Source organism: Protopterus annectens, chromosome 10.part0, assembly GCF_019279795.1.
Source record: "Protopterus annectens isolate FY-2018-M chromosome 10.part0, PAN1.0, whole genome shotgun sequence".
Classification (NCBI taxonomy): Eukaryota; Metazoa; Chordata; order Ceratodontiformes; family Protopteridae; genus Protopterus; species Protopterus annectens.
The window spans coordinates 899,201,232-899,215,924 of record NC_056744.1 but is presented as its reverse complement, the minus strand read 5'-3'; the positions used below and the strand labels follow the sequence as shown (position 1 = coordinate 899,215,924).

General features: G+C 44.2%; 1 protein-coding gene across 1 annotated transcript in view; it reads right to left on the bottom strand.

The window, feature by feature from the left end:
• ABCD3 (ATP binding cassette subfamily D member 3) overlaps nucleotides 1-14,693 on the bottom strand; it is a 1,370,685-nt gene that overhangs the window by 397,199 nt on the left and 958,793 nt on the right. Inside the window, exons 14-15 of the mRNA XM_044085690.1 lie at nucleotides 7,101-7,127; nucleotides 1,973-2,053 (exon numbers count right to left, since the gene is read on the bottom strand). Of these exons, the coding sequence (XP_043941625.1) occupies nucleotides 1,973-2,053; nucleotides 7,101-7,127 (108 nt within the window). The remainder of the gene's footprint in view (nucleotides 1-1,972; nucleotides 2,054-7,100; nucleotides 7,128-14,693) is intronic.

Genomic DNA, 14,693 nt, shown 5'->3' with positions numbered 1-14,693 from the left:
GATGTTAAGATGTGCACTGGGCGTGACGAGGATGGACAGGATTAGGAATAAGTGTATTACAGAGGGTCAGCCCAGGTTGGAAGGTTTGGAGACAAAGCCAGAGAGGCAAGATTACGTTGGTTTGGATATGTGCTGAGGAGGGATGCAGAGTATATATTGGGAAAAAGATGCTAAGGATGAAGCTGCCAGGTAACAGGAAAAGAGGAAGGCCTACGATAAGGTTTATGGAAGTGGTGAGAGAGGACATGCAGGTGGTGGTGTGACAGAGCAAGATGCAGAGGACAGGAAGAAATGGAAATAGTTGATCTGCTGTGGCGACCCCTAATGGGGGCAGCCGAAAGAAGTTCTATTCAGGAAATCTTTGCAGTGTCTCATGTAGTTAGCACTCTCATACCTACATGAAGTATGTAAGTTAGGATAGTTTAGGATTCAGGATTAGGTCCAGGTAACCTAGCTATACAAAAAGTGAGGAACCATGCTATTAAGACGGTCAGAAAGAACTATAAAATCTAAATACGGAGATACCTAAAAAGGGTATACCTTGGTGGTGTTTTCTGTAGTTATCTATTCTTATACCCATGTCAAGATAAGCATGTCAAGATATTTTAGAAGGGTAGGATTAGGTCCAATTAACCTAGCTATACAAAACGGGGAGAAACCATGTTGTTAAGGCAGATGGAAAGAACCATACAATCCAAAGATTAAGAGAGACATCCACACAAGAACACAGTGTTATGACTATTCAGGACTACCCAATTCCTGTCTAAGACGGGGTTACTTAAATTACGCAACACTGGACATGATTATAAAAATTTCATCATGGAATGTTAAGGGTATACAATAAGAGAAAGCACTTGCACTGTAAAAGCAAGGTAGAGGTTCATCAGTACATATCAGGCTAACAACCATCATGGTCTTTAGAAGCCTAGCAGTGCAATCCAACCCAATTTAGTCCCCTGTGTATCATGGGGGGTTTATTAGGAGGGGGTATGTTAAGAAGTTTCTAGATATTGTGTGTGTGTGTGTGTGTGGGGGGGGGGTATGATAGTTTGGGTATTACTGTCCGCCTTTATCAGAGAAATGGAGGACAGACCTGGAGTGAATTTGTGAATTCCTATCCATTAGTCAAGGTTACGACTAAATAGGATTAGGGATGAACTTTGCTTCACATGAAAGTGGAGCCTGTTCAAGAGCATGGAATCCTCTGAAATATATCTGTCTCACCAACGTGTCTTAGTTATGTCACAAGAAATAATACTTGCATGTGTACCGAAATTGAATGACATGAAATTAAGCAGCTTAACATTATTATTTATTGGTATTTCTTTTCATTGGCTTTGTAGTCCCATGATGTACGCAAAAGCAAAGACAGTGGTACACAGCAGCCCAGCATCTGCATATCCATAATATGCCATGCACACCTGACACAGTGATTGGCACTACAATATGTGACATGTCAGACGACAGAGTACATTACTTGCATGGTGATCTCACGGATATGAGGAACTGAATGATACAGACGGTCAAAACACACTAGAGGAGACCTGCACCTTTAAACTGCATTGTTACACCCAAGGTTCACTGTATCATAACTGGCAGTAGTAAGGATATTAGTATAGTTACCTATGCGTTTACAGTTTAAAGGAGTAAATAAAAGGAAAGGGAAAAATATATGCAATGATTACATTATGTCATGGGTTTATAAATGGGTTACTAGGCTAACAGCTCTAGAACCCTTACAAGCCTAACTATATTTATCCTGTGTTGCCCCAATTGTCGGTGATTGGGTGAGTGAAGTTCGCAGATGTTAAGGGTCTATGGTAGTTAATACAGACTTCCTCTGTCCAGGAGGGACATGGGCGCAACCCCAAGACTGAATTTGCAGTCACCCATCCATTGATCTAGGTTGCATACGATGGTCAGGGAGGTGGCTCTGTTTCACATGAACTGGAGGCTTGTTCACAGAAGTGGCAGTCTCTGCAAAATGTAGCCATCTCTCCAGCATGTCCTGGTTAAGTCAGAAGCCATGCTATGATGCCTGGAGTGAGAGACGCTCATGCAGTTTGATTTACAAATGTGTAGCATTTCCATCAGAGGTGGATCGGAGTCTTCCCTGTAAGCTAGGCACAAGTCGCCTGTAGCAGACAGAATACAGTGACAGAGCTTTCAGTCTTTCTGTGCAATACTTACATTGTGTACCCTGCAATTTCTTGGTGAGAAACCTCTGTGGTATCTCCTGTTGCAGGTGTCTGGTTAGGTACATGCAAAATCCAGGACTGTAATCAATTATTGGTCTGATGAGGGCAGAGTATAATGGAATTATAACATCCTTGGAAAGTACAGTTGTGTACACATACCATAAATGTAGATGTTAGAGTGTCTTCACTGTTGCAGTCATAAAGTACAGTTTTGTACCTACCATAAATGTAGATGTTCGAAGATCCACATTGCTGCAGTCCTTACATATGGGTAGTCCGCTGTCCTCGGTCGGCCCGAATACCAAAGTATTAGGCTGACGCCGGTCAAGGCGCTTAAAACTGACATCAGGACGTCAGGGTACAAAAGCGCATGACCGACGACATATCCTCAGTCTTTTCTTGCCCCAGATGTCAGAAGGCCCTAACAAGAAAGGCCAAAGCCAAAAAACAGCAAAAAATAACCAACCACCCCTGCACTAACCATATTTACAATATGTACAACCCAAACCACACCACCACCTCTAACTACAGAGGGAAGGAGGGAGGGTTTGACTGCAGCAATGTGGATCTTCGAACATCTACATTTATGGTAGGTACAAAACTGTACTATGTTCTTCATCTCACATTGCTGCAGTCCTTACATATGGGTAGAATCCCAAAGCAGAGGTAAGGGAGGATGGCAAAACTATAAAGCATTAGGGGCTGCCAAAATGCCCTGTAAAATTGCAGTGGCAAATCCAGCCCTAGATTTAGAGTAAAGTGGAAGGTGGTAATGCTTAGAGAAAGTATGCACTGAACTCCAAGTAGCTGCTTCCAAAATATCTTTAGTAGCCACCCCCCTTAAAAAAGCTGTAGAAGTGGCAGTAGCCCTAGTGGAATGAGGCCTAATCCCAGCTGGAATCTCCTTACCATGATGGGAATAACAGAAAGCAATACAAAAACCAATCCACTTAGAAATAGTTTGTTTTGAAACAGGTTTGCCCTGAGAACCCAAAGCAAAAGAAACAAACAACTGCTGAGACTGTCTGAACCCTTTAGTTCTGCTCAAATAATATCACAACTGTCTGTGCATATCCAAAGTGTGCAAAATCCTCTCCCCTTTATTTTGGGGGTTTGCATAAAAAGTAGGCAAATGAATAGTTTGGTTTAAAGCCACACTAGAAACCACTTTAGGCATAAAAGAAGGGTTAGTACGCAAAGACACCCTATCCTTGTGGAAAATTAAGAAAGGCTCAACCTCCATAAGGGCCTGTAATTCAGAAACCCTTCTCGCAGAGGTAATGGCCAACAAAAAAGCAGTCTTCCATGATAAATATTTCAACTCTGCAGTTGCTGCAGGCTCAAAAGGTTGTAGAGTGAGTTTCTCCAACACAAAATTGAGATCCCAAGCAGGAGTAGGAGCTCTACGGGGGTCTTATATTCTTTGCCCTCTAAGGAATTGCTTAAACAAAGGATGAGAAAATAATGGTGGGTCACAGTCATAGTGAGCAGAAATCGCTGCAGCATGAACCTTTATAGAGAAGGACAAACCTTTGTCCAATAACTCAGTAAGGTATTGAAGAGCAACACTTAAATTAGGTTTAGAAACATCAAAGTCCTTTGCTGTACTCCAAAATAAAAATCTCCTCCATTTATCTGTGTAAACTTTCCTTGTACTAGGCCTTCTGGCCTCCAAAATAACATTCAAAACTTGTTGTGGAAGCTGAGACCTCCAGGGTTTAAAACAGAATATGCCAGGCTGTTAGATGTAGAGAGTGAAGTTTGACATTGAGTAAGTGACTGTTCTCCTGAGACAGCAGGTGAGGAATCAAGGCAAAGGCCATGGAGGCTCCTGCACCAGACTTCTCAGTAATGGGTACCAGTGCTGTCGAGGCCAATCCGAGCTATTAAAATCATGTTTGGCTTGTCCTGTCTGACCTTCAGGAGTACCTTTGGGAGGAGAGGCAGAGGTGGAAAGGCATACACGTGAAGATTGCTCCAATTGAATGAGAGAGCATCCACTTTCCAAGCTGTGGGATGAAACCTTTTGTGCAAAACTTTGGCAGCTGGTAATTTAGTGGAGAAGCGAACAGATCTATGTCTGGAGTTCCCCATAACACTGTCACTTTCTGAAATACATGAGGATCCAATTTCCACTGTGGGGATCCATAATTTGTCTGCTCAACACATCTGCTAAGGAGTTCTGTGCTCCTGGCAGAAACCTTGCCTGAAGATTTAGCTGTAAACTGAGAGCAGTCTCCCACAAAATCATTGCTTGTCTGCATAGAGGATATGAATGTCCCCCTTGCTTGTTGATGTACCACATGACAGTTGTGTTGTCTGTTTGAATCAACACCTGCCCTGGAAGAAGTAAATCCTTGAAAGCTATCAATGCAAATTGGACTGCTAACATCTCCTTCAAGTTGATATGTAAATGTTGAAGTCTGGCAGGCCACGTGTCTTGTACCCATTTTCCATTTAGATGAGCTCCCCAATCTTTGACTGAGGCATCTGTCGTTAAAATCTGACTCGCCTCTGGTCGGGTCACAGAGAGTCCCTTGTTTAGGTGACATTCCTGAGCCCACCACAAAAATTCCTTTTGAATGCAAGGTATTATCTGAATGACAGTGTCCAAATCCTGGCAGTGCTGCGTCCATACATTTTTGAGATACCATTGTAGCTTCCTCATATGCAGTTTGGCATTGGGAAGTACCAGAATACAAGATGCCATGAACCCCAAGGCTTGAAGGACTGTCCTTGCAGTCAGCCTGGACTGACGAGACAATTGGTGGAAGTAAAGAGAAAGATTCTTTTGTTTGTCCGGGGTCAAAAAGGCCATCTGGGATGCTGTATTCAGTCTCACACCCAGAAAGCACATGTCCTGAGAGGGTACTAGACTGGACTTATTTCGTTCACAGAATACCCCAGGCATCTTAACACTGCCATCACATACTGTAAATGATGAAGAAGTTCGTCCTTTCCTTGGGCCAGAATCAGGCAATCGTCTAAATAAGGATAGATTTGTATTCCTCTTAGCCTGAAGAAAGCTACCACTGGAGCCAGAACTTTCGTGAACACTCTGGGCGCAGTAGATAAGCCAAAGGGCAATGCAGAGAACTGATAATGAAAAGTCCCAGCCCGAAAACGCAGATACTTCCTGCAACTGAGCCTGATAGGAACATGAAGGTAAGCCTCCTTGAGATCCAGAGTCACCATCCAGTGATCTTTGCCCAGCAGAGGTAAAAGCTGTTGTAACGTCAACATTTTGAACTTGGGAATGTCCAGATATGTGTTGAGGATAGATAAATCCAAAATTGGTCTCCACGTGTTCCCTTTCTTTGGTACTAGAAACAGGCGAGAATAAAATCCTAGGCCCACTTCTGGCAGAGGGACCGGTTGTATGGCCCCTATTTGAAGTAGTTGAGAAATTTGTTTGTGAGCCTCTAGTCTTTGCTGAGGAGGAACGTCTGGCATGCCTTTGAAGGGAGGCAAGGTATGGAAATAAAACTTGTAACCTTGGTGTATGATATCCAATACCCATTTGTCTTGGGTAATCAAAATCCAATTTTCCTTGAAGAGTGCCAACCTTCCTCCCAAAGGTGCTGCCAGGCAAGAAGAATCTGGCAGCTGAAAAAGTAGGTCATTGGGCCTGTTTACGAAAGGACTGGCCCCTGCCCTCACCCAAAGATTGTGCAGGGGAACTCCCTGTTCTAGGTCTGAAAGAACTCTGAGCTCTGCCCCTACCACGTCTAGATCTACCCCTAGACTGAGAATCATAAGAAGGATACGTCCACCCCTTAGCAGGCCAATTCCTACTAAACTGGAGGCTGAACTTGCAAAAATCTTTAACAGCCTGCATAGACTTAGCCTTGTCTTCCATTTTCTTCAAAACTGACTCCACAGGTGAACCAAACAACACATCAGACTGCAAAGGAGCATCCAAAATCCTTGTCTTAACATGGTCAGATAAATTCTGATCCTTCAGCCAGGCGTGCCTGCGAAGAACTGAACCAGTGGCAGCCAACCTAGACGAGGCCTGCACAGCATCAAAACCACATTGTAATGAATGCTTACTCACCTGTTCAGAGACGTGCACCAAATCTTGTAATTCTTTACACTCAATGCCTTCCACCAGAGCATCCACCTTAGACTTCAATTGAAAAAGAAGAAAGTTTTGATATTTCAACATATGAAACTGGCAATTCAAAGCCCTCATAGCTAAGGTAGAAGATGTATAGACCTTCTTTCCCCATCTATCCAAAGCTCTGGCCTCTTTATCTAGAGGAACCGGATTTTTTACAACAGAGGCCTTGACACCCTTAGGTCCCTGACTAATAGTTTCTGGGTCCGCCCTAGGACTCATAAAGATATTTATGAGCCTCAGGCACCCTGTAATACCTATCCGGTTTAACAGGCGCAGGAGGCAGAGAATCAGGATTAAGGGAAGCCTCTGAAAACACATCTTCCACAACATCCAGAACAGGGGGTATAGCCAAGGGCCTATGTTGGGGTAAAAGCAAAAATTCCCTAAGCCTTTTCCGAGAATCAGAGAAGTCCTGACCTTCCCACTTAAAATGTTCCCTCATAGAATGAAGTGTCTCTGAAAAAGAAAAATCCTCTGGAGGAGAAGCAGGAGTGGAATCATCTGCATCAGAATCAGAATAAGGAGAGTACTCCTGCAAGTCTTCAGCCGAAGACTCTGAAACATCCAAGCCTGCTCAAAACTTCCCAACTCTGGCTCCACCCTAGGCCTCTTATCAGGAGGGGCAAAGAACCTCTAATCAGAGTAATCAAATCTTCTGCCATTTTAAGCATGTGCTTCTTAGGCACAGACCCTGCTGAACTAGGAGTGACACCAACAGAAGCTAAACCTGGCCTGCCTCTGGGAGAAGCCTTGGAAACAGAAGGAGAGGGCCTAACCACCCTAGGAAGGGAGGGGAGTACAGTAACCTGAGAAGCCCCTTCAGCCTGACCTGCCTCTAGAGAGGCCACATCCTGCAAAATCAAAGTCTCCCCCTGAGACTCCAGAGAAGTCTCCGTCGGAACCACTGGTTCCACTGAAGCCTCTAAAGAACCGGCATCCGGAACGGATGACTCATCTTGCCTGGGTTTAACTGTTTTGTCTTTGCGCTTCTTCGTAGAAGCGGGCGCCGGAGAATCCGACGGCATATTATAATTGCACCGCCATCAAGACCAGCCTAGCACAATCTAACCTTCGCTTAATAGTGCGCTTATTGAACCTAGCACAAAAGCGACACCCAACAACGTCGTGCTCAGGCCCCAAACAAGGAATGCACAAAGAATGATAATCCCTATGCGGTATCTGTTTCCCACAAGAAATACAGTTATTCACTTTTTCTGACATCCGTAATACACTGAGGCAAGAAAAACAAAATATTCCCAACGGGTACTTAGCCAACTTGGATTCGGTCTGAAACTCCGAACTCGAAAAATTTCAGAACGCCGAACGGCACTTGCAACGCTGCTTCTGCATCGGACCATGTGGCAAAAAAGACTGAGGATACGACGTCGGTCATGCGCTTTTGTACCCTGACGTCCTGATGTCAGTTTTAAGCGCCTTGACCGACGTCAGCCTAATACTTTGGTATTCGGGCCGACCGAGGACAGCGGACTACCCATATGTAAGGACTGCAGCAATGTGAGATGAAGAACATCTGTAGGGTGTTCCTGCCGGCAGGCAGCCCGAGGTCGGCCAGAATCCCAAAGTCTGGGTCCGGCGTCGGCTGCACCAGCAAGCACCCTGACGTCAGAACACAGGGGTATAAAGCTGACAGCCGACGCCATCTTCTCCAGTCTTTCTTGCCCCAGATGTCAGAAGTCCCCCAAAATAACCAAAAAAAAAAAAAGGTGTCCAAAAGGGAAATACAAATACACCACAAAAGAAGAAGATAAGAGGGGATAGGTGGGAGGGAAATGCAGACTGCAACAGTGAAGACACTCGAACATCTACATTTATGGTAGGTGTACACAACTGTACTATGTTCTTCGTGTTTCACTGTTGCAGTCTTAACTGTAGGGTGGAATCCCAAAGCTGTGAAGAGGGAGGAGGTTATGTAGAAGAGGGGGCAGCCAGAAGGCCCTGCAAAACAGCAGAGGCAAAACCTGCCCTAGACTTAGAATACAAAGGGAGATTATAGTGCTTAGAAAAAGTATGCACTGAACTCCAAGTGGCAGCTTCCAAAATGTCCTTGGTAGGAACTCCTCTGAGAAAAGCTGCTGAAGTGGCAGCTGCTCTAGTTGAATGACTTCTAACAGTACCAGGAATCTGCTTCCCAAAGTGAGAGTAACAAAACCTTATCCCGTGGGCAATCCATTTGGAAACGTTTGTTTAGCGATAGCCTTGCCTAGAGAACTGGAGGCATAAGAAATAAGCAACTGATCAGATTTTCTGAAATCTTTAGTTCTGTCCAAGTAGAACCGTAGCTGTCTGTGTACGTCCAATGAATGCAAAATCCTCTCCCCTTTGTTTTGAGGATTTGGAAAGAAAGTAGGAAGGTGTATAGTCTGATTTAAAGCCACTTTAGAAATCACCTTAGGCATAAATGTAGGATTGGTCCTCAAGGCAACTCTGTCTTGGTGGAAAATAAGGTATGGTTCCACAGCCATGAGAGCTTGTAACTCTGACACCCTTCTGGCAGAAGTCAAAGCTAATAAAACAGCTGTCTTCCATAAGAACTTGATGTCCGAAGCAGCAGCAGGCTCAAAAGGAGGTAAAGTAAGTTTTTCCAAAACATAATTAAGATCCCAAGTAGGAACAGGAAGAGTTCTAGGAGGTCTTAAATTCTTAGCCCCTCTCAGGAATTGTCTCACCAGCTGGTGAGAGAAAATGGGGGGGGATCAGTGTTGTAATGAGCCGAGATAGCAGAAGCATGGATTTTAATGGAAGAAAAAAAGAGGCCTTTAAGCAAAAGGTCAGAGAGGTGAGGTAAAGTAAAATGGAAGAAATGTCAGGAAGAAGAGGATCAGAACCTCGATCCTGCATCCAAATACAAAATCTTTTCTATTTAGAAGCATAAGATATTCTAGTGCTAGGGCACCTAGCTTCTAAGAGAACATCCAAAACTTGTTTGGGTAAAGCAGAAGGAATCAAAGGGCCTTGTAGAGCCAAGCTGCCAGGCAAAGACTCTTGATTTGATTGTGTAGCATCTGACCCTGATGTTGGGACAGAAGAGAAGGAAACAGAGGCAGAATCCATGGAGGTTCCAAGAACAGGTGTCTTAAAGTTGGATACCAAAACTGTTGAGGCCAATTTGGAGCTATCAGAATGATAATCCTGGGTTTGTCCGGTTTTATTTTCAGTAGTACCCGAGGCAGAAGAGGAAGAGGAGGGAAGGCGTATCCCGAAAGATTCCTCCAGCTGAAAGACAGGGCATCCACTTTCCAAGCTGTTTTGTGGAAGGACCTGGTGCAAAAGAGAGGCAGCTGATTGAGATGGGATGCAAACAGATCTATCTGAGGACAACCCCAAACTGCTGTAATCCTGCTGAATAAGTTGGGGTCTAGCATCCATTCGTGAGGATCCAAAAGATTTCTGCTTAGGCTGTCTGCTAAGAGATTCTGTTTTCCTGGAATGAACTGAGCTTGAAGATGCAGATTCAGATTTAGAGCAGTGTCCCATAAACTCATGGCTAATCTGCAAAGGGGGTATGAGTGAGAACCTCCCTGCTTGTTTATATACCACATGACTGTGGTATTGTCTGTGCGAATCAGAAGATGTCCTGGTTACAAAAGATTCTGGAAGGCTAGAAGAGCATTTTGGACTGCCAACATTTCCTTCAGGTTGATGTGCCAGGGTAGATGCTTCTTTGTCCAATAACCCTGCTGGCAATTGTTTAGATAATGAGCTCCCCAAGCATAATCCGAGGCGTCTGTGGTTATGATCTGAGCAGGAAGAAGTAGACTAAAGGGATTCCCTTCGTTTAAAGCACAAGCCCTGGACCACCAAAGGAACTCTTTTTGGAGGCAGGGAATCAGAGGTATCATTGTTTCCAGGCTGTGGTAATGCTGAGACCAGACACTCTTTAGGTACCCTTGAAGTTCTCATATGAAGCCTTGCATTTGGAATCAACAGGATGCAAGAAGCCATGCAGCCCAAAGCCTGCAGGAATTTCCTTGCAGTGAGCTGAGTTAAAGTAGCCAAGGTCTTGAAAATTGATGCCAGCTGTACTTGTTTTTCTGGAGTAAGGAAGGCCCTTTGTAAGCTTGTGTTTAGAAGAGCCCCCAAAAAGATCATTTGTTGAGAGGGGATCAAATGTGACTTTTTTGTGTTCACTGAAAATCCCAGTAGTAGGAGAAGACGCTGAACAAACTGCAGATGTTGAAGTAAAAGATCTTTGCTGTCTGCCTGAATAAGGCAGTCGTCCAGGTAGGGGTAAATTTGAATTCCTTGGAGTCTGCAATAAGCTACTACTGGAGCCAGGCCCTTGGTAAAGACTCTGGGCGCAGTAGAGAAGCCAAAGGGCAGTACAGAGAATTGAAAGTGTCTTGAACCTGCCTTGAATCTGAGGTATTTTCTGCATCCCTGTCTGATGGGAATGTGTAAATAGGCTTCCTTCAAGTCCAATGTCACCATCCAAGCATCCTGGGAGAGCATGGGAAGAAGTTGTTGCAGAGTAAGCATCTTGAATTTTGGAATCTCCAGGAAGGTATTTAACACAGAGGTCCAGAATAGGTCTCCATGAGTTTTGTTTCCTTGGAACCAGAAATAGTCTGGAGTAAAAACCTTTTCCCATCTCTGGAAGTGGAACAGGTTCGATGGCTTTCATGACCAATAAGGCGTCCACTTGATTTAAGGCCTCTGACCGTTGATGTTTTGGCAGATCTGGTCAACCCAAAGACCTTGGCAGAGTATGAAAGTGGAATTTGTAGCCTCTTAAAATCACGTCTAAAACCCATTTGTCCTGGGTAATATGAGTCCAATTTTGGTAGAAAAGAGAAAGTTTCCTTCCGAGAGGGGCCTCCAGGCAAGGAGGACCTGTAGCCAAACTGAGAGAGTCATTGAGTCTGCTTCTTTTGAGATTGAGATCTGTCTTCTCCCCTTCTAGGTGAAGAAGCAGTCCATTGTCTGGACCTGTAAGAGGCCTGAGCCTGTCCTCGACCTCTGAAGCGTCTATATCTTCCCCTTTGAGGCCTGTCAGTCGTGGGAAAGGACCAATTTTTGGAGGGCCAATTTCTAGAAAATCTAGGAGGCTGAACTTGCAAAAAATCTTTAACAGTCTGCATAGACTTTGCTTTCTCTTCCATCTTTTTAATAACCTCCTCAGCCTTGGAACCAAATAAAACATCATGCTGAACAGGAGCATCTAACAGTTTAGCCTTAACCTGTTCAGGTAAATTCTGCTCACGAAGCCAAGCATGTCTCCTGATAACAGTACCAGAGGCTGCAGCCCTGCAAGAAGCTTCCAAAGTATCAAAACCACAATGTAAACTATGTTTGCTAACTTGTTCAGTTGCATGCAATACATCCTGTAATTCCTTGTCCTCTGCACAAGCAGGAAAGGTAGAGAGCCTTTGCTTTAGAACAGGCAAAAGAAATTGCTGATACTTGAACATGTGAAACTGGCAATTTAAAGCTCTAATAGAAAGGGTAGCAGAAGTGTAAACCTTTTTGCCCCACCTGTCCAAGGCACGGGAATCCTTTTCAGAGGGAATATGATTTTTAGATGAAGCGGCCTTAGCAGCCCTAGAACCCTGAGAAATGGTTTCAGGATCAGCTGAAGGATTCTTAAATGAGAACTGATGGGAGTCAGGGGCTCTGTAAAATCCATCAGGCTTAGAAGGAGCAGGCGGCAAAGAATCAGGATTTAGGTTAGCTTCAGAAAAGGCATCATCCACAATATCAAGTACAGGAGGAATAGCCAAAGGCCTGTGCTGAGGGAGAAGGAGAAATTCCCTAAGTCTTTTCTTGGAAGCAGAATAATCCTGACCTTCCCAATGAAAATGCTCCCTCATCTCATGTAAAGTTTCCCCAAAACAGAAATCTTCAAGGGGGGGGGGGGGGAGCAGAGGGAATAGAATCCTCTGCATCAGAATCCTCATAAGGAGGAAAATAATAATCCTGGTCAGAGGAAGAGACAGAAGACACAGAAGCCTGATCAGAAGAATCATAAGGAATATCCTGTCTAGGCCTTTTTTCAGGAGGGGGGTGAGAACCCCTAATCATTGTAAGTAAATCTTCAGCCATCCGAAGTAATTGCTTCTGGGACTTGGGAGCTGTATCCGAGGCAGCTTGTGAAGAAACCCTTGGTTTAAGAGGAGTCTTTGACTTTGCCTTTGTCTTTGTAGAAATAGTAATATCAGAAGGCCTGAAAACCCCTTCAGAAGCCGGTACCTGCACAGCGGTTCCGGACCCATCTGAAGGAGTGACGTCCGAAGGTCCTGCAGCAGATAAAATACTGGGCCTAGAAGGCTCCCCATGGGAGTCCGTGTCGGCCATCGGTTCTGAAGTGGCGGACGACAGGGGCTGCAAAAGCACCTCACTTGATGACCGCCGAACCCGAAGCTGGCTCCGGCTGCAAAATATCATGTTTGGACCTCGGAGGCCTATCCTTGTCTTTGCGTTTTTTCTGAATTCCGGTTGTCGGTAAAGTATCCGACGACATCCTATAATTAAATAGTCTACCGAAATAATTCAAGGCCCAATCGTACCTACGCTTGATAGTGCGAGAATTAAACCTGGCACAGAACCGACAGCAAGAAACGTCGTGGTCAGGGCCTAAGCAAGGTAGACAGTAAGAGTGGAAATCTTTATGAGGTATTTGTTTCCCACACGATATACAATTATTAACTTTTTCTGACATTGGAGGAGCAAGAAAAAAGTTTCCCCAACGGGGTACTTAGCTTGAGAAGAGAAGTAGAAAACTTCGGACCGACGACAATCAAAGCACGTTGTCTGAAAAACGCCAACCAATGACTTGCGAGCTGCTTTCCACCGCACGGCAAGAAAGACTGGAGAAGATGGCGTCGGCTGTCAGCTTTATACCCCTGCTTTCTGACGTCAGGGTGCTTGCTGGTGCAGCAGACGCCGGACCCAGACTTTGGGATTCTGGCCGACCTCGGGCTGCCTGCCGGCAGGAACACCCTACAGTTATGACTGCAACAGTGAAACACGAAGAACATCTAGATCCAATGCCTTTACTTACAAGAAGTGTTACAGAAGGATATCCTTACTACTGTGGGTACATAGTTGTGAAAGTTCAGATTGCTATCAACCCGAGTACTCAGATCACATACCACTGGGTCTACACTTACAGGAATGCTGTCTATAATGTAATTAGTAAGGAAGTCAGCCTTCCCAAAGGGAATAATGCATTTTTATTTTGCATTTAGCTTTAATCCTTGGCTTTGGCACAAACCATTTGTCTCTGTTAACCCTGTCTTCAGTTTATTAACATCGTTGGGGGGCTCCATGATTGCTCCCAATTTGCAACTGTCTGCAAACTTTGTTAGCCACAGGTGGTCCAAGTTTGCCTGGACTTCTAAGACATCAATTCTCAACAGTAAGGGGCCCAGCACAGAATCATGTGGTATACCACTGGTGGTGACTGGTCTTTTGCTAGAGGTGAAGTCACCCACTTTGACAGTATGTGTGTGTCCTGTTGGTAAGCCAGTTGGCTACCCACTTGGTAATGTAGGGATTAATTCCCAATTGGGACAGTTACTCTAGATTATACATACTCAGAAAACGCACAAGAAGCCAGGTCAGTCCACAACAAATAGGAAAAGTTTTCATACCCTGGTATTGCAGTAGAAGATAGTCAAAACTATAAAGGGGTATAGATTTTAATTAAAGGTTTATCAAGCATTCAAATTGTGAAAATGTCACAGACATTGAAAATCTGAAATGCACTACAATTAAGAGTACCTATCTAGAAGGGACATAACACTACTAGGGTCAACATACACGCAGTATCACAAACGAAGTCTGCTGCAAGTACTAGACCAGTTTCAAAACATGAAGGTGATGGTTCTAGTTGACTGGAACCTAGCATTAAAGAGCAAGACAGACTAAACTCAATTTCTCTAAACAAAGCAGCAGAGATTATGGATCTCAGGGAAATTATGGAACTCCATTACCTAACACAAAATACCTGGTGGAAAACCAAGCAACTTTCTTATCACATTTTCATAAGTCCTGGTTGCACATTGATTTTTATATTATCACAATGACCATCCTCCCAGATGTTAAGAAAATCACCTGCCAACCTAGAACCTTCTCAGACCACTAGGAGCCAAAACCCACATAACACTCGTGTTCTAACCCATGCACCTAGAACTGGAAACTGAACCAAAGCATTCCAGGTGATAAAAGGTACAGAATTTAATCCCAACTCAAACAAGAATGCAAAGTGGCAGAACATGATCACAGGACTCGGACATAAAATTATGAGCTTTTAAAGTTCCTTTAAGTTAGGAATTAATAAAACATGCAACTCTAACTAAAAAGGAGCAACTCCAACTAAAAAGGAGAGTAAGAAACAGACTGAAACTAGAGGA